The 18,375-nt window shown below is 42.5% G+C and overlaps 1 protein-coding gene across 1 annotated transcript in view; it reads right to left on the bottom strand.

Annotated features, from left to right (window-relative positions):
• The window catches only part of Acoxl (acyl-CoA oxidase like), a 203,921-nt gene that overhangs the window by 130,898 nt on the left and 54,648 nt on the right, over positions 1-18,375 (bottom strand). The window contains exon 4 of the mRNA XM_077792061.1: positions 5,525-5,614. Coding sequence (XP_077648187.1) covers positions 5,525-5,614 — 90 coding nt within the window. The remainder of the gene's footprint in view (positions 1-5,524; positions 5,615-18,375) is intronic.

Genomic DNA, 18,375 nt, shown 5'->3' with positions numbered 1-18,375 from the left:
TACAAATGTTACTGTCTAATATTCTCTCATTATTCTTTTAACGACTATATGAACTCTAACAATATATACTATTACACTTCTGACATTGGTGATTTGAAACTTTTTATCTTTATCATTCTTTTTAGAGTGCTATCAACTCTATTGATTTTTTTCCTCTGAAAGAACCTGTTTTGTTTCATACATTTCCCCTACTAGTCCCCTGCTTTCAATTTCATGAATCTATGCTCATATCTATATTATACCCTTTCATGTTCTTAGTTTGTACTTATTTTGTTCTTTATTCACTATTTTCTTGAAGCAGAAACTCAGATGACTGGCTTGAGACCTTTCCTATTCTCTAAAGTAAGCCTTTGGTGCTATGAACTTCCCTCTCAACACAGCTTTATCTGTATCCCATATATTTTGATATGTTGTGTCATAATTTTTACTCACTTATATGTATTTTTAAAGTTCCTTTGAGACTTTCTTTTTGACCTCAGGATTTTTAAAAATGTTTTTCTTCATTTCTATGTATTTGGAAACATTTCTTTTATCTTTGGTTATTAATTTTAGTTTCATTCTATTATGGTCAGAAAATATATTCCACATCATTTTTTAAAATTTTTTAAGGTTTATTTCATAGCTCAGGATATAGTTTATCTTGGTGAATGTTCCTTGAGTGCTTGCAAAACACCCATTCTGCTCTTGTTAGGTGAACTGTTCTGTCCATGTTAATTAAGTCCTGTTGCTCAAATGTGTTCAGTGTATCCACTTCTTTTCTGATTTTCTATCTGGTAGTTCTGTCAGCTGCTGAGAGTGATATGTTGAAGTCTCCAATCATTGGTTACATTCTCTTTTCCCCTCAGAAATTTTATTTCCACGTAGGGTTCTTTATACTCTCACTTTTAAAATATGATTTTCAGAAGTATTTTCTCTATATACATTGAACAATATATCAAAGGGTGTTATAATTATTGTCTCAAACATCAAATATAATTTATAAACCTAATTACAAGAAGGGACAGTATATTATATTTACCCCTATCCATTTCACTGTTCTTCTATTCTTTTGGAAGTTCTAAGCCTTCTTCCATCATCATTTCCTTTTTTCTCTAGAGAACTTTCTTTGACTAGTGTGTGTGTGTGTGTGTGTGTGCATGCATATGTGGTGCTGGAACTCAGGGCCTCTCTTGTGCTAGGTAATCATTCTACCACAGAGCTACATGCTTATCTCCATTAGCTACATTTTTAAGAGCAGATTTGCCAGCAACAAATTCTCTTTGCATTCCTTAATATGGCAATGTCTTTATCTCTCCTTCAATCTGGAAATATATTTTCATCATACAGAATTTTTCACTGATGGTTCTTTTTTTTTCCTTTTTTTTTTTTTTTTTTTTTTTTTGCAGTAATTGAAAATGTTGTGCCACTTTCTTCTGGCCTCCATGGTTTCATATGAGAAATCTGCTGCCACTTGAATTGATGTCCCCTATAATGCATCATTTCTTTTTATCTACTTTTGAATAGAAACTCAAACTTTGGTTTTGAGTTTAAATGAGTTTAATTATGACATGTCTTGGAGTGAATTTCTTAGGTTTGATCTTTTTGGGGTCCATTTATTGCTTGGTTCTACAGTTGTATATATTTCAACAAATTTGGGATGTTTTAGGGCTTTATTTCCTTGAGTTCTTGTTCATCCTTGGTCCTTCTTTCCTCTCTGAGATTGATACTACAAACACTAGTTCTCTTTTTTATTGGTGCATTATTCTTATCCATAACAGTGATTCATACATGCACATAACTCAATCGATCTCCTTCCCCAGTGCCTTCCCTTTCCCATCCCTCTTTCCTCCTCCAGATCTGCTTCCTATACTCTACTGATTTCTCTTCTATTATTTTAGGTAGTGTATATTTATATATGGATCCATTATAGTATGCTTATACACAGATATAGCATCATTTGGAAGTTTCATTCCCCAATACTCCTCCATCCTCCTTCTTTTTTAAAAAAATAACTTTATTTTTAATTGTTTATGTCGTGCTAAGGATTGAACCCAGGGCCTTTTGCTCTACCACTGAGCTAATCCAGCCCCTCCTCCCTCCTTCTTGATCCTCTTCCTTTACTTTATTGATTTCTCTTCTATTTTCATGAGATTCCCATTTTAAAATTCTCTCTCTTTCTCTCCAGTTTCCACATATGAAACAAAATATTTGACTTTTGACTTTCTGAGGCTGGCTTATTTCACTTAGTTTGATGTTTTCTAGTTTCATCTATTTACCTGAATATGACTAATTTCATTCCTCTTTATGGCTGAATAAAACTTCATTGAACATATACACTATATTTTCTTTGCCCATTTGTCTGTGGACAGGCATCAAGGCTGGTTCCATAACTCGACCATTGCATTACCATAAACCCTGATATACATGTATCATTGTAGTGTGCTGATTTTAGTTCTTTTGGATAAATACCAAGGAGTGGGAGAGCTGATGGAATGGCATAAAATAAAAAAGCTTCTGTAACACAAAGAAAACAACTAAGAGTGTGGAAAAGAGCCTAGAGAATAGGAGAAAGTTTTGTCAGCTACTCTTCTGACAGAGGATTGATATTCAGAATATATAAAGAACTCAAAAACTTTAACAATAAACAAACAAACAAACAAAAAACACAGAAAATCTAATCATTAATTGGGTAAAATATTTAAATAGACATTTCTGAAAAGAAGAAATACAAATGGCCAACAAGTATATGAAAAAAAATGTTTAACATCTTTAGCAATCAGAGAAATGCAAATTGAAACTATTCTGAGATTTTATCTCACTCAAGTCAGAATGATGATCATAAAGAATACAAATAATAATAAATGTTGGTGAGGATATGGGGGAAAAGGTACACTTAAACATTGCTGGTGGGACTGAAAATTGGTACAATTGTTTTGGAAAGCAGTATGGAGATACCTCAAAAGACTGAGAATGGAACCACCAAATGCCAGTTCTTTTGCTATTGTTATACAGGTCCCTAAGATCCTGTTCATTTCTAAGTTCTCTGTTATTTGGATTGGGTAAATTCTATTGATCTTCCCTCAAGTTCATGGATTCCATTCTCTGTCTTCTCTACTCTATTTCTGGGGTCATTCTGCAAACTTATTATTTCAGTTATTTTATTTTTCAATTCTATAATTTGTATTTGGCGCCCCTTTCAACTATCCTATATTTCTGTTTATATTGTTTCTATTTGTTTCAGATGCATATGTTATTATCATCTGAGCACTTCTATCATAAGGACTTTAAAATTCTTGTCATATAATTCCAAGATCTGATTTTTCTCCATGTCAGTATCTGTTGGTTTTCTCATTTAAGTTGTAAATTTCTTGATTATTTGTAATGACAGGTGAGTTTTTAAAATTGCATCAGGCTCTATGCATATTGCATTATGAGATTCTATTCAATCTTGGGTTAGTAGAATGTCCCTCTTTCTACTGGGTCTCTCCAACAGCGCCCTGGCAAAAGCAGAGCAGGAACTTGCCCTGTCTGCATGTGGCCGACAATTCAGCCTACACTTGGCCCTGATGATACAGGTGGGTGGGGGGGAGGAGTCAGAATGCCAGTTACCGCCATCTCCCACCACCCCATTATGCCTTGTTAAGGCTGGGTGAGGAGAGAGACTTCTGCTGAAGCCCAGAGGGGAAAGAAAATCACTTCATTCTATTGATGTCAAGTGAAATTGTGGCTCAGCTTCTCATGTGACCCCTTTGGAGCCTGGGAAGAATGAGAGGGAAGGATGACAATATCTACCAGCTCTGGTCACACTGTCTTGTTTGGATTCTTATTGCTGCATGGGGTGTCAGCTCCTTGGTGGGCCAACTACCACCAGGGAGGGAGAGAATATAAACTGTCAACTACCCCCTACTTATTCCTGGTTCAGTCTAAGATGTCAGGTAGAGGTTGGGACTCTGCTCCCCCCCTGGACCCTGCCTGACACCAGCAAACCAGCAGGGAGACTGAAAGGGGAAAGGGAGACAGCAGGTGAGAATGCACCTAAAGTCTTGCTATATTTAGGATTATTACTTTAGGGTGGAGTCCCAGGAGTAAACCAACAGCTGAAGCATAATGGTGACTAGTTCCACCTTATATCACCTGAATGGTGGATGTAGAAACTTGGTTCACCAGAAAATCCTGCTGACATTCCATGATCAGAGAGGCTGAGCACTTCCTGCTGCCACCAGGAGCAAGAGGGAAGATTAGCTCCCTACTCAGACCCACCAACACCACTGGGTGGAGAAACAGGATTGCTACCACCTGGTTCTGCTGACTTTGGTGGGTCAGGGGTGAGACAGAAGATCAGCTCCCAGCTGGACCTGCTGAAATTGTTGGAAGGGTAGGATTGGGAAAGTAGTTAGGTTTTTTCTTCTATCTAACTGATGTCCAGTGGATATTGCCAACATGATTTTCTGGTAGGCCTCCATCTTCCTGGTCCTTCAGCTAGGGGGAGCAGGCTTCCTCTTGGAGTATATTTTGTTGGCACTTGTTAAAAATCCAGGAGATATGTACCTTGACTGAGATATATGGGAGGCAACAAGGAAACCCAAATCAATTATTATCTCTCCATTCCTCAAATTCTGAAGTACCCTGGAAGCTGCCGTCTCCCTTTCCCCTTTCGGTCTCCCTGCTGGTTTGCTGTTTTACATACAGGTCTTCTAATGGTTGAGAGGGAAGATGTGAGGAATGGGGCTAGTCCATCTTGGTGGACCAGAAGTCCCCATTCTTGTTTAAAAACACAAAGTTTTGATCACATTCCATGTACTATTTTATATCATTTTATGTACCATAAGTTTTTAATTTCTGTTACAAACAGTTCAATTTTAAAGGCTATAGAACTCCCCACTGAGTGGTCAGAACATGATTTATAAAATCACTTTGCTATTGTTGAAAATTTGGATTCTAGCATTATTGCTGTCATAAATAATGTACTGGTGAGAATGTACCTGAAGTCTTGCTGTATTTAGGATTATTACTTTAGGGTGGAGTCCCAGGAGTAAAATTATACCCAGCCCAATAGCAACATGCAAGGAGACCCCCTGTGCCCTCACCAACAATGGGGCTTCAATATGCTTTTGAGGATGAGTCAATATGACAGAGAAAAGAAAACAGTGTTGCAATTTTTCCTAAGATACATTTCTTTCATCACTAGTGAGGTTGTTCCGTCCCCTCCTTTTGCAATTTGATATCTTATGTCCTTTTCCTGTTCATCTTTGAGGGCTTCCATATTCCTTTGGAAGAGCCTTCTTAGTAGAAAAATCTGACTTAATACATACGAGTAGTTCTCTGAAACCAAAAAATATAATTCAACATTGAAGATAAGCTGAGAGCAATGATCTAATCCACTGTTCAGCTACTGCAAACATCAAGTACCTAACAGGAAAACACCTGCCAATTAAATAAAGACATCAGATGAAGATAAAACATGTGAAGCACTACAGATTGCTGGATAACTCTTGAACTTCAAAATTATGCTGTTTAAAATGAATAAACATTTCCTGAACCTTACCTGAAGCATGACAACATTGTCGCCTTCGAAAGTTACAAACACATCTGCATCACACTTCAAGTCTGAGATTCGGTTTTCCATCATGTAGCCCTATTGCAGAAGAAATAAAATAAGAAACACATTTTAAATTTGCAATCCCATCATTATACAGGATTAACACTTTCTTTGAAATTAAAAATGCAGAAAATTAATTTTTCTATATTTTTATTGGTGCATTATAGTTTCACATAACAGTGAGATTCACTGTCACACATTTGCACACGCACACAATATAACAACGTGATTTGACTAACATCATCCCCAGCATTTCCTCCCTCTCTCCCTTCCCTCCTGCCTCCCCATTGTCCCCTTCCTCCACTCTACTGATCTCCTTTGGGGGGGAAAAATGCAGAAAGTTGAAAGTAATAAAATAGCCATATTTTTTCTAATCATGATAACCACTGTAAGAATTTTGATCCATCACATTAACTTTTGATTCACAAATACTATTTTGCATATTGTCTTCATCTATAGTAAAAAGCATTTTAAAATTATCATGTCATATTTTTCAAAAGAATCTCAATAAGGGATACTGATATTCCTCTCTCTTCCAAATACTATGAATTCTAATACATAGCAAGGTATCAGTGATTATACCCTACCATATACAGGCAAATAGCACCCCCCACATGTGACTTTATACAACTTTCTAAAAGTTGGCAAATAGACCAACAAAAATTCTTGGGAGGCCACATAAAAATCTTAAATTGCCACTTGCATGGTGACATCATTAAACTATTCTGCACCATAAATTTGCACTGTGGCTAGTTGTTCTTTTTTAACTTCCTGAGATCCTTACTGCAATGGCAGCAGCCCACTGCTCATTTTCAAAGTGTTAAGTGTTTCCTCACACAAAGAACTGCCCACTCAAGAGAACACAGGGTTAGGCCCAGGCGAACAGTGAAGGAGGCCAAGCTTGTCTCTGCCCCCCTCCCAGCCTCTCCACTCTCCTTTAGCTTGGTGTTCTCCCCCAAAAAATCTCCAGAGCCTTGCCCAATGTCCAGATCTGCTTCCATAAAACACTGTCAGTCAGATCAGCAGTGATTGTCCTGTTACTTCTCCCAGGAGCATCTATCTGCAGGTAGCACAGTGGCTCTGAATTACTCAAACTAAAAAGTTTTTTCTCAGCAAGAGAAACAATAAGAGAGGTAAATAGGGAGCCTACATCCTGGGAACAAATCTTTACTCCTCACACTTCAGATACAGCCCTAATATCCAGAGTATACAAAGAACTCAAAAAATTAAACAATAAGGAAACAAATAACCCTATCAACAAATGGGCCAAGGACCTGATCAGACACTTCTCAGAGGAGGACATACAATCAATCAACAAGTACATGAAAAAATGCTCACCATCTCTAGCAGTCAGAGAAGTGCAAATCAAAACCACCCTAAGATACCATCTCACTCCAGTAAGATTGGCAGCCATTCTGAAGTCAAACAAGAACAAGTGCTGGTGAGGATGTGGGGAAAAGGGTACACTTGTACATTGCTGGTGGGACTGCAAATTGGTGCAGCCAATTTGGAAAGCAGTATGGAGATTCCTGGGAAAGCTGGGAATGGAACCACCATTTGACCCAGCAATTGCCCTTCTCCGACTATTCCCTGAAGACCTTAAAAGAGCGTATTATAGGGATACTGCTACATCGATGTTCATAGCAGCACAATTCACAATAGCTAGACTGTGGAACCAACCTAGATGCCCTTCAATAGATGAATGGATTAAAAATGTGGCATTTATACACAATGGAGTATTACTCAGCACTAAAAATGACAAAATCATGGCATTTGCAGGAAATGGATGGCATTAGAGCATATTATGCTAAGTGAAGCTAGCCAATCCCTAAAAATCAAATGCCAAATGTCTTCTTTGATATAAGGAGGGCAACTAAGAACAGAGCAGGGAGGAAGAGCATGAGAAAAAGATTAACATTAAACAGGGATGAGAGGTGGGAGGGAAAGGGAGAGAGAAGGGAAATTGCATGGAAATGGAAGGAGACCCTCATTGTTATACAAAATTACATATAAGAGGAAGTGAGGGGAAAGGGAAAAAAACAAGGGAGAGAAATGAATTACAGTAGAGGGGGTAGAGAGAGAAGATGGGAGGGGAGGGGAGGGGAGGGGAGGGGGGATAGTAGAGGATAGGAAGGGCAGCAGAATACAACAGACACTAGTATGGCAGTATGTAAAAAAGTGGATGTGGAACCGATGTGAATCTGCAGTCTGTATACGGGGTAAAAAGGGGAGTTCATAACCCACTTGAATCAAATGTATGAAATATGATATGTCAAGAGCTTTGTAATGTTCTGAACAATCAATAAAAAATTAAATTAAATTAAATTAAAAAAAAGAATGTCAAATTCCACCCCTATTAAAATTGTCCAGCCACAGAGGATACAGAAACTCACAGAAGGGTGCTCACAGGGCAGTTCATAGATCTGAGCCTCAGGGACCTACTGCCTGGGGGACCTGCTTTGTTGCTGAAAATGGGCACAGGAGTTACGGAAGCCTGAACTTCCAGGGTCCTGCTGCCCTCAGAGCCCTGAGAACCTGTGAGGGTCAGCCCTGCTGCCTGCCAGGAGGAAAGCCCTCTAAGGCCTGGCCCTTCCCTTATGTTCCTCAGCATCACAACTGGACAGTGTTAAGCTCCTGTGGTGACAGAAGCAAAGGAGTCTTCAGAAGGCCACCAGAATTCTTAATTGCTTTCATGAGGTTAAGCTGATTCTATAAATAATCAGTAAGACTCCAACCTGGAGAAGCTCTACCTCCCCCTCCCTACCTGCCCTCCACAGCCAAGGGCTCCTCCCCTTATCAGGAAACCACAAGAAATCAGGTTCCAACTGCACATCCTCCTGCCTCTGTGCCCACCCCAAGGCCAGAGTCCCCTCACATCCCATGCAGGGTGGGGGGCTCATTCACTTCACCTCCTCCTCTCCATCCTCAAAGCAGCCCTGTGAAAGGGATGTCACCCCCACTTTCCAGATGAAGAAAGTAAGGTTCAGAAGAGGTGCTGGAATGTTCTAGAATCATCTAGTTCCAATGTGGAAAAAAAGGAGCACTAAGTCCAACACCTCAGAGCTGAGAAGTGGTAGTTACACTAAGAATCACAGCTGCTAACACTCCACATCATAATGTTGAAGAAACAATGGGTGTTGCTCCTCTGTCCCCCATGCAGGAAAGGGCAGCAGGTTCTTCTGGTTATTATCTGTCACTGCCCAGGAAACCAGGTGACCAGGGTTTCAAAATGACTGGAGGAACACTCTAGTCAAAGGACGCAGAACCAGCCCCCACCAACAGGCTAGAAGAAGACCAGCCCTGACAGCCTGGGGCACAGTTTGTCTCCTACCAGGTCTTCAATGCCACATAGTTTATTCTAGTCACAGTAGAATTCCACTGTGAAACCCTTGACTAGTTCAAAGGTCAAGAAAGACTGGGGGAAGATTCTGGACTCTGTGGCTCTTGGGAGCCGAGGCAACAGGATGAAGACCCTCAGAGAGCTTTCAGGTAAATGGAAATGAAAGAGCAGAGAAAACCAAACTCCCATATGTGTGAGGCAGCAGTGGCAGTGGGTGGCACGTGGCTTCAATCTCCCAAAATTGCCAAGGATGTGTTTACCATCTAATTTCCTTAAAATAGGCCCAGAAAGCCAGGCATGGTGGTGCATGCCTGTCATCCCAGCATCTCAGAGTGCTAAGGCAGGAGGATTGCAAGTTCAAAGCCAGCCTCAGCAACTTAGGGAGGCCCTCAGCACCTTGGTGAGATCTAATAGAAATAAAAAATAAAAAGGACTGGAGAGGTGGCTCAGTCGTTAAGAATCCCTGGGTCAATCCTGGGTATCCCCCTCTCCCCAAAAAAGAATAGGCCCAGAAGGCCCAGCCTCACTGAAGTCTAAATCCTGGGACATCTGCGGTGACTCCTTTAGAAACTAATCAGGCTCAGAAAGTCCAGGACTCTGTGGTTTGGGTGAGTGTATGTATGAATTTAGAGGAAGCTCCAGGCTGTGGGAAGCTCCTGAATGGGGACTTGTAGCCCTCTTCCCAAGGGACTTCAATTCTAATTCTGAGCCTCACATTCTTTGGGGACAAATGACTATAAAAAGTGTGTGTGTGTGTGTGTGTGTGTGTGTGTGTGTGTGTGTGAGAGAGAGAGAGAGAGAGAAAGAGAGAGAGAATCTGTCATTTGGGGTAGGGTACTAGGGATTAAACCCAGAGGCACTGAACCAAATCCCCAGCCCTTTTTATTTTTTGATTTGAGACAGGGTCTTGCTATATTGCTTAGGGCCTCACTAAGTTGCTGAGGTTGCCCTTGAACTTGTGATCCTCCTGCCTCAGCCTCCTGAATTGCTGGGATTATAGGTGTGGGCCACCATGCCAGGCTGTCATTTTTTTAATTAAACAGGAAGTTTTTAAAAAATTATTATTTCTAAAAATAACAATACATAAGCAGTGTCCAAAAAAAATCATAGAAAACAAAAACAAAAGGAAAATAAAGATAATAAATCAGCATCCAACCTCACAGTGTAGAGGTAAATGATTGCCTAAGAAAGAATGACCCCAACAAAAGGCTTAGGTTAGAAATTGGAAGTACAAGATGGAAACAGGAGTTGGCAGGGTGGAGGAGGAAGAAGGGGGTGGACCAGAAACAACTGAGCAGCTCTGAGTGGAAGGGAGCCATAGACTGTTCCAGGAGGAGGAGGACATGACAGAGCATAGAGATACAGTCAGAGGAGACCTCCACAAGGGTTCACAAACCAGCACGGCAGAGCGAGCCCAGAGAAGGGACAGCCTGGCAGGTCATGGTGGATCAAGATATTAAGGTATTTCCCATTTTCTTCTTGTAGCTTTATGGTTTGGGGTCTCATATTTAAGTCTTTAATCAATTGTAACCAATTTTTACATGGTGAGAAATAAGGGTCTAATTTTATTGTTCTGAATGTGGACACTCAGCTTTCCCAATACCATTTACTGAGTAGATTGTGTTTTCTCAAATGTGTGCTTTTGGCACCTTTGTTGAAAATCAGTTGGCTGTAAGTGTGTGGATTTACTTCTGGACTCTCTGTTCCAAGTCACTGGTCCATGTCTGTTTTTATGTCAGAATCCTGCTGTTTTGGTCATTATAGATTTGCAATGTAGTTTCAAGTCCTGTACTGACATGTATCCAGCATTACTTCTTTTGGCTAAGATTGCTCTGACTAGTCAAGGTCTTTTGCAGTTCCATACAAATTTCAGATTGCTTTGTCTATTTCTGTCAAGAATGATGTTGGAATTCTGATACATATTGCATTTAATCTGTAGATCCCTTTGGGAAGTGTAGGATCATTTTAACAATATTAATTCTTTCAACTCAAGAACACAAGATATCTTTCCATCTTTTGGAATATTCCTCAATTGCTTTCATCAATGCTTTACACTTTTCGTTATAGAAGCTTTTCATCTCTTCGGTTAAATTTATTTCTAGGGATTTTTTAAACTATTGTAAATGAAATTTTCTTTTTCAGATAGTTCACTTTTAACATATGGAAATGATACTGGTTTTGTATGCTGATTTTGTCTCCTGTAACTCTACTGAGCTCATTTATGAATCAAAATAGTTTTTTTTTTTTTTTTTTTTTTTTTTTTTTAGTGAAGTCTTACGGATTTTCTACATGTAAGAACATGTCATCTACAAACAGGAACAATTTAACTTCCTTCTTCCCAATTTGCATGCCCTTTATTTCTTTGTCTTGCCAATTGCTCTGGCTAAGGCTTCTAGTCTATGCTGAATAGAAGTGGTAAAAATGGGCATCCTGGAAGATTTTAGAGGAAAACTTTTCCCATTCAGTATAATGTTAACTGTGGGTTTGTCATATGACCTTTATTGTGTTGGTACATTCTTTCTGTACCTCATTTGTTGAGTTTTTGTTGTGAAGAGATGTTGAATTTTGGCAAATATTTTTCTGCAACTAGAGCAATGATTATATTTTTTATTATTTTAACAGAATTATAATGTGATGTGCCACATTGTTTGCCTATATTGAACTATTCCTGTGTCCCTGTCATGAATTACACTTGGTCATGGTGAATAATGTTTTAAATGTGCTGTTAAATTTGGTTTAGTAGCATTTTGTTAAGGGTTTTTGCATCCTAATACATCAGGTACATTGACTTGTAATTCTGTGTGTGTGTCTGTGGGTGGGGGTGTGTGTGTGCACACATGTGCACGTGCATGGTCTTGTCTGGTTTTAGTGTTAGTCCCTAGAATAAGTTTGAAACAATTTCCTTCCTTTTTAATTTTTATTTATTTTTTATTTCTTCTTGGAAAATTTTAAAAAGCAATTGGCATTTCTTCTTCTTTAACTGTCTGGACGAATCTAGCAGTGGAGCTATCAAATCCTGGGCTTTTCTTTATGGGAGACATTTGATTACCAACGGAATCTCCTTACTCCTTATCAGTCTGTGCAGGTTTTCTGTTTCTTCATGGCTCTGTTTTGTGAGGTTGTATGTGCCTAGGAGTTCATCCATTTCTTTTAGGTTTTTCTAATTTGCTGACACTTAACTGTTCATAATAATCTCTTGTGATTGTTGTATTCTGTCTATTAGTCACAATGTTTCCTTCTTCATCTCTGATTTGTTTGTTTGTTTGTTTTTTATCTGTAGGCTCTTCTCTTCACACTCCTAATTGCTTCCTTGGCCAGGCAGAAGCCTTTTAATTTGATGCCATCCCACTTATTGATTCTTGTTTTTTTTTTTTTCTTGGGTTTGGGGAGTCTTGTTGAGGAAGTGATACCTATACCAATATGATGAAATATTGACTTCATGTTTTCTTTTAGCAGTTGCAAAGTTTCTAGTCTAATTCCTAAGTCTGATCCATTTTGACTTGGATTTTATGTAGGGTGAAAAAGATCTAATTCTTTTATTTATGGATATCCAGTTTTCTCAGCAACATTGGTTAAAAAGGCTGTCTTTTCTTCAACATAATATTTTTGGTGCCTGTGTCAATTAATGGATGGTTGTAAGTATGTGGCTTTGTCCCTGTGTCCTCTATTCTATTCCACTGGTCTTCATATCTACTTTGATGTCAGTAGCATGCTGTTGGGGTTACTACAGCTCCATAGCTACACTAACACACATATCTGTATCTGTATCAACACTCACACATACATACATAAACTTATCTATTCACACAGTGTATGTGTTTGCTAATGCCATTTTGTGGGTTGTTTTCTAGTTATGGAGGAGAGCCCTCCTTCCTCTCTGTCTTCCTAGATAGGGCCTCGCTATGCTGCCCAGGCTGATCTTAAACTCATGGAGTCAAGTGATCTGAAAATGCAGTGTCCCCCAAAAGCTCAGGAGACAATGGAGCAGTGATCAGAGATGAAATGATTAGATGATGAAATCCATAACCTAGTCAGTGGATTAATCCATTTAATGGATGCATAGTTTGAAAGGACTACTGTGCTAAGTGATAACTGTGGGCAGGTGGGGTGTGGCTGGAGGAAGAGGTCACTGGGGGCATGCCCTTGCGGATTATAGATCCTGTCCCTGTCCCTGGCTCTTGGTGCTCTCTTTCTCTCTGCTTCCTGGTTGTCCTGAGCGGTGTGGCTTTCTTCTGCCACACCCTTATGCCATGATGTTCTGCCTCACCTTGGGCCCAGAGCAAACCACTGAGACCAAAATAAACTTCCTCCTCCAACTTCTTTTTTTTTTTTCTTTAACCAGGGATTGAACCCAGGGGTGTTTAACCACTGAGCAACATTCCCAGCCCTTTTTTATTTTTTATTTTAAAACAGGGTCTCACTAAGTTGCTAAAGCTGGCTTTGAACTCATGATCCTCCTGCCTCAGCTTCCCGAGTTGCTGGAATTACAGGCGTGCACCATCATGTCTGGCTCTAAGTTGTCTTTTCAGGTATTTTTGTCACAGCAATGAAAAGCTGACGAAGACATGATCTTCCTGCCTCAGCTTTCCAAGTGTTGGATGGTGATTGATCTTAATTCTGTGACCACTAGTCAGCATTTGCACATTGACGTATGTACTGAGTTCAATCTTTGCAGTCTGGCTTTGTTAGGAAGTGTATTTCAATAATAAAGCCTGTCCAGATATTCAGAGCAGGTCACCTAGCAGAGTCCCTAAGCCTATGACCACTTCAGCTATCGTAGCACTCGGAAGTGCCCTAAACTGAGAACATTGCAGCTGGAAACCCATGATTGCCAAGGAGAGGGTGGCACTGGGTCCTACCTAAACCCAGAGCCACCGATGTCAGTGAGGTGGGACGTGGTCTTCCTGGGACACATGCATGCCACTTCTGCTGCTGAAGTTTATTCAGGGCCTGAGGTCACTATGATCAGCCAGTAGTGGTGTAGGCTAGAACCGGAGCCCACCTCTCTGGGATTGGGGGTTCCTCTCTGTCACCAGAGTGGATCTGGAGCCTCCATTCTGGTTCTGGCCTGGGAACAGGGGCTGAGGTTCTTCTCGGGGCCGAGTGCTCCTGTGGCAGGCACGGTGTGGATTCCAAGGCCACGTCCCAGGCTCACTTCTCTCTCTCCACACTATGCTCCCTAAGGTTGGGAGAAGGGTGATTGAGCAACACAAAACTTCTCTTTTCCTACCCCCTCATTTATCCTTTCTTGTTCTGTCAGAACCAAGTGCTCTGATCCTTCACCTGGCTTCCACAGCTCCTATGAGGGTATCTGCCTACAAAGACAGTTGCCATCTTGCTCCACCACCTGGAAGTGAACCTCCAGGAAGTGAACCTCTTCTTAGCCCACATGGGAAGGGCCATTACTCCCAAGGACCAAAAGCCACAAGCAGCAATCAGTCTTTCTAGAGGAGGGTGGAGGAAGGGAGAAGAGGAGAAAGCAAGAGTGCACTGCAGGGCTATAGTCTCTGGCTCAGAAGAGAAAGGGCTGAAACCATGTCTGAAGCCTCAAGTCAGACCAAAGGTACTGTCCTTGTTCCTTCAAGCAAGTGTTGGAGATTTGCCCAGCTCTTTCCTGAAACCCTTTCTGCCAGAGACCCGCACTTTACTCAGGAGTGACTTCATCTGTTTTCTGTGGCTATGACTGAATACCACAGACTAGATCATTTATAAGGAGAAAAAATGATTTAGCTCATAGTTCTTAAGGCTGAGAAGTCCAAGATTGGGTAGCCATGTCTGGTGAGGTCCTTCTGGCTGGTTGGAACTCTCAGGGCATCACATGATCACACATAGTTCTCAAGTCCCTCCTCCTCTTACAGTATCCCATTGGCCCCACCCAGATGGCCTTGTTTAATTACCTTGCAAAGACCCCACAAGGGTCTGTACAACGACTATAGATTAAGTTTCTACTCTCTTTTAATGTCCCACTCTGAGGATTAAACTTCAACATGAGTTTTGATGGGAACAGACTACAGCAAGAGTCTCATTTGCCCAAAGAAGGCCACATTGGCCAGGGTAGTCCCACTGTGGAGAGAGTACCAGACCAAGTCCATTCTTACTGCAGGTGGAAGAGACCCAAGCCCCAGGGCAGGACAGGTTCAGTCCTGCATGGGGATGATGACCCCTCCGTGATGCCCACTGCCATGTTTTCTCCTCTCAGGTGTGTTCCAGAATGCCAAAGGGCATGCTCTTTCCATGGTAATTTCCAGAAAAATATCTCATGTGCCCCATCCTACTTCTGTCCTGGGGTAGGATTTTTCCTCCATCTGTGAGCCTCCCTCACTTCCCACTGGGGGTTCTAATTTTTATAAGTCTCCTAATTATCTCACTTTAACTGGAGTGACAAAAGGCCCATGCAGGGCTGGGCACCCTCCTCCCTTTCTGCTTGTGATGATCTGAAATTTGGGTGCCAACAGAGGTGAGGTAAAGAACCTCACCCCCCCCCCACTGGTGCAAAGGCCAAATTTGGGTGCCCACAGAGGTGAGGCTAAGAACCTCACCCCCCCACTGGTGCAAAGGCCTATCCACAAGTATGGCTGTATGCTGGACCAGTAGCCAATGACGGGTAAGATCCAATTACAATGGTACCAACCTAAGACAGGAGGCTGACGCCTTGAGGTCAGCTCATCTGATGACGGGTAAGAACCATATGTAGTATTGGACAACCTAAGACAGGCACGGTCTCTAAGCCACATGCTTGGTGTTTAATTAAACAGAAGCGGGGAGATGTTGAGAGCCACAGTTTAATTTGAATGACACCTGGCATTTTGCTAGAGGGAATGGTTGAAAGGTGACCCTGCTCCAGGATTAGGGCAGCTCCGGATTAGGGCGGATCCTGGGGGGTGGGGGGGAATAAGGCAGATCCTGCTGCCTCGGGCACCCCCGCTACTTTGGAGTTTCCATTGAGTTCTCCCAGGGGTTCCAGAAGAATTGGCGCACGGAGCCCGATGGAGGGAGTGTGTTCCTGGGAAGTGTGTGTAGAGTGCCGGTGAGAGTTCGGGAATAAAGAATTGCTGTTTGAACCTACAAGGCTTTGTGGCAGCGCTGTTATTTGTGCCCAGCCAGACTGCGGCACACACACACACACACACACACACACACACGCCCATGTGGCAGGGAGGCCGCCATGTCAGCCGGGTTCTCAGCCCCCATGTGCCCTTGGAGCTGCTGATGAATGAGAGCTGGAGGGCTGAACTCTCCCAGAGCTCCTCTCAGCTGAGGCTGTGCTCTCTGTGGCACGAGGGACTCCAGAGAGTCATGGCTGCTTCGGCTCTGATGGACTCTGCTCACTGTCTCCGGGGCCTGATGTAGAAGGCTTCTTGGGAGTGGGCTCTCGCCCTGTGTCTCTGTTGAGAATCTCTCCAGTGCAGGGCCTGAAAATGTTGCCCTGGGCATATCTCAAGTTATAAGTGAAAATATACTTTGGGTAGACCCACAAAAACAGCACAGGAAATCCATACACGAGTGTGTGTGTGTGTGTGTGTGTGTGTGGTGTGCACGCGCACACACGGACTAACCTATCTCCCTCCTATAGTCCATGTGCTGGAGTCCTAACCTCAGTACCTCAGGATGTGACTGTGTTTGGAGAAAGGGTCTTTAAAGAGGTAGGGTGATGCTCAGCGAATGTGACTAGTGTCCTTACAAGAAGAGCCTGTTTGGACACAGACACCTACGCAGGGTCACCGTGTGGAGACCCCCGTGAAGAGAGCAGTCTACAAGCCCGGGAGAGCCGTCTCCGAAGAAACCAGCCCTGCTCACACTTTGGTTCCATCCTCTTCATTAGAGAGGGACCTTTCCCTCTGTACACAGGGCTCCTGGGTGGGGACATTTGCTTATTCATGGTGGGATTGGCAGGGGAGGGTGGGAAGGAGAAGGGATTCAGGGAATAGAAAGGTTTCATCCTCAAAAAAAGTGAGTAACATTTTCCACTAGCTTCCTTCCCTCTTAATAAGACAAGAAAGAAGGACACGTGGGACAGACAGAGGGAACTCTAAACCCATGTCCCAAAAGCCTCCTGAGTCCTCAGGAGGTGATCCCCCCGAATCCTGGCTCCTGGAAGAGAGAGCCCCGGCAACGCCCACCCTGCCCACCTTCTGGGTTCCATCTAGCCCCTCACGACTAATTGCAAGTGTCACCAAGGTTGTGTCTCATTTCAGAGGGAGCCCCGTGACACATACTTTATGATTCAAACTTCATCCGCTGAAAGTTTAATGTTTTCCTGCTGTTTTTAGCATCTTTAAGTTTTTTTTTAAATGGATGATTGCATTTAATAAATGTATCAGAACAAATTAGAAACAGGCTCTCTTTCCCCTCTTTAAACAAATTGAGGGTAAATTTTGTTAATTTGAAGAAGGAGAAACAGATGAAATCAATCTCATTTATTCATTAGGGGAGAGCCAACTAAAAACATAAGAGGCTGACCTGCCATGCATAGGGACTGTGCCTTAGAGCTGTGTTGGTGACATGCCTCAGCACCTGCACCATCCCCGTCACAGGACCCCATCTTGGAGAACAGGTAGGTGTAGGAAGGCACCTGCCACCCTCCCTATGACAGCTCAGGCCTGAGCTGAGAGCAAAATGCAGTCAGCAAAGGGCTGACCACTGCCCCACCCTGCCCGGCATGCTCTGAGATGACCCTCTTGCCGAGTCACATACTTTCAGGACAAATAAACTGGGGAGAGTGGCAAGAGGGAGTTCCTTCCTGGCTCCTGTCACCAAACACACACCACAGCTCCCTGTGTCCCAGGCTATCCATGGTGAACCACAGACATGACCACAGACACGGTCCTGTCCTCATGAGAGAGACGGGTGTTTGTGAGGTAGACAAATAAAATGGGTAATTTAAAATGTGTGCCAAAGTCTAGAAAGGGAAAGTGGGAGTTATCTGTGAGAAACAGAGAAAGAGACCTTCTCTGATTTGGATGCCAGAGAGGGTTTCCGGAGGGCTATGTCATCCAGAACCTTGGAGGAAAGATGTCAGTCGAGCAGTGGAGGACACTCAGGTGAGAGAGAAGCATGTGCGACACCCTGAGGCCATGGAGGACTGCAGAATGCCTAGGACTAGAGAGACGTGGGCCTAGAGATGGTGACTGAGGAGAAAGTGGCCTAGGATAAGGCTGGGGCGGCAGACAGGGGCCAAATCAGCTGGGCCTCAGGCGCCATCTTGGGGATTTCTTTTACGTTAGCTTATGTGCAGTGTAAAGTCAAAAATAAATGCTAAGCTTTGGAAGAAGATGGCTTGTGGTTTTCAAAGATTACTCCAGCTGCTGAATGGAAGAGACCATAGGAAGCAGGAGAGAGGGAGAGAGTTCGACCAGCAGGTGGTGTGGAGATGGGCGACCCAGGAAGAATAGGAACAGATGGTGCATGGCTCGGAGAGGGACTGATGTGTGTGAGAAACACAGATTGCTGCAGGAAC

Source organism: Urocitellus parryii, chromosome 12, assembly GCF_045843805.1.
Source record: "Urocitellus parryii isolate mUroPar1 chromosome 12, mUroPar1.hap1, whole genome shotgun sequence".
NCBI classification, from domain to species: Eukaryota; Metazoa; Chordata; class Mammalia; order Rodentia; family Sciuridae; genus Urocitellus; species Urocitellus parryii.
Note: the sequence above shows the minus strand (reverse complement) of the source record. Positions and strands in the feature narration are given on the sequence as shown.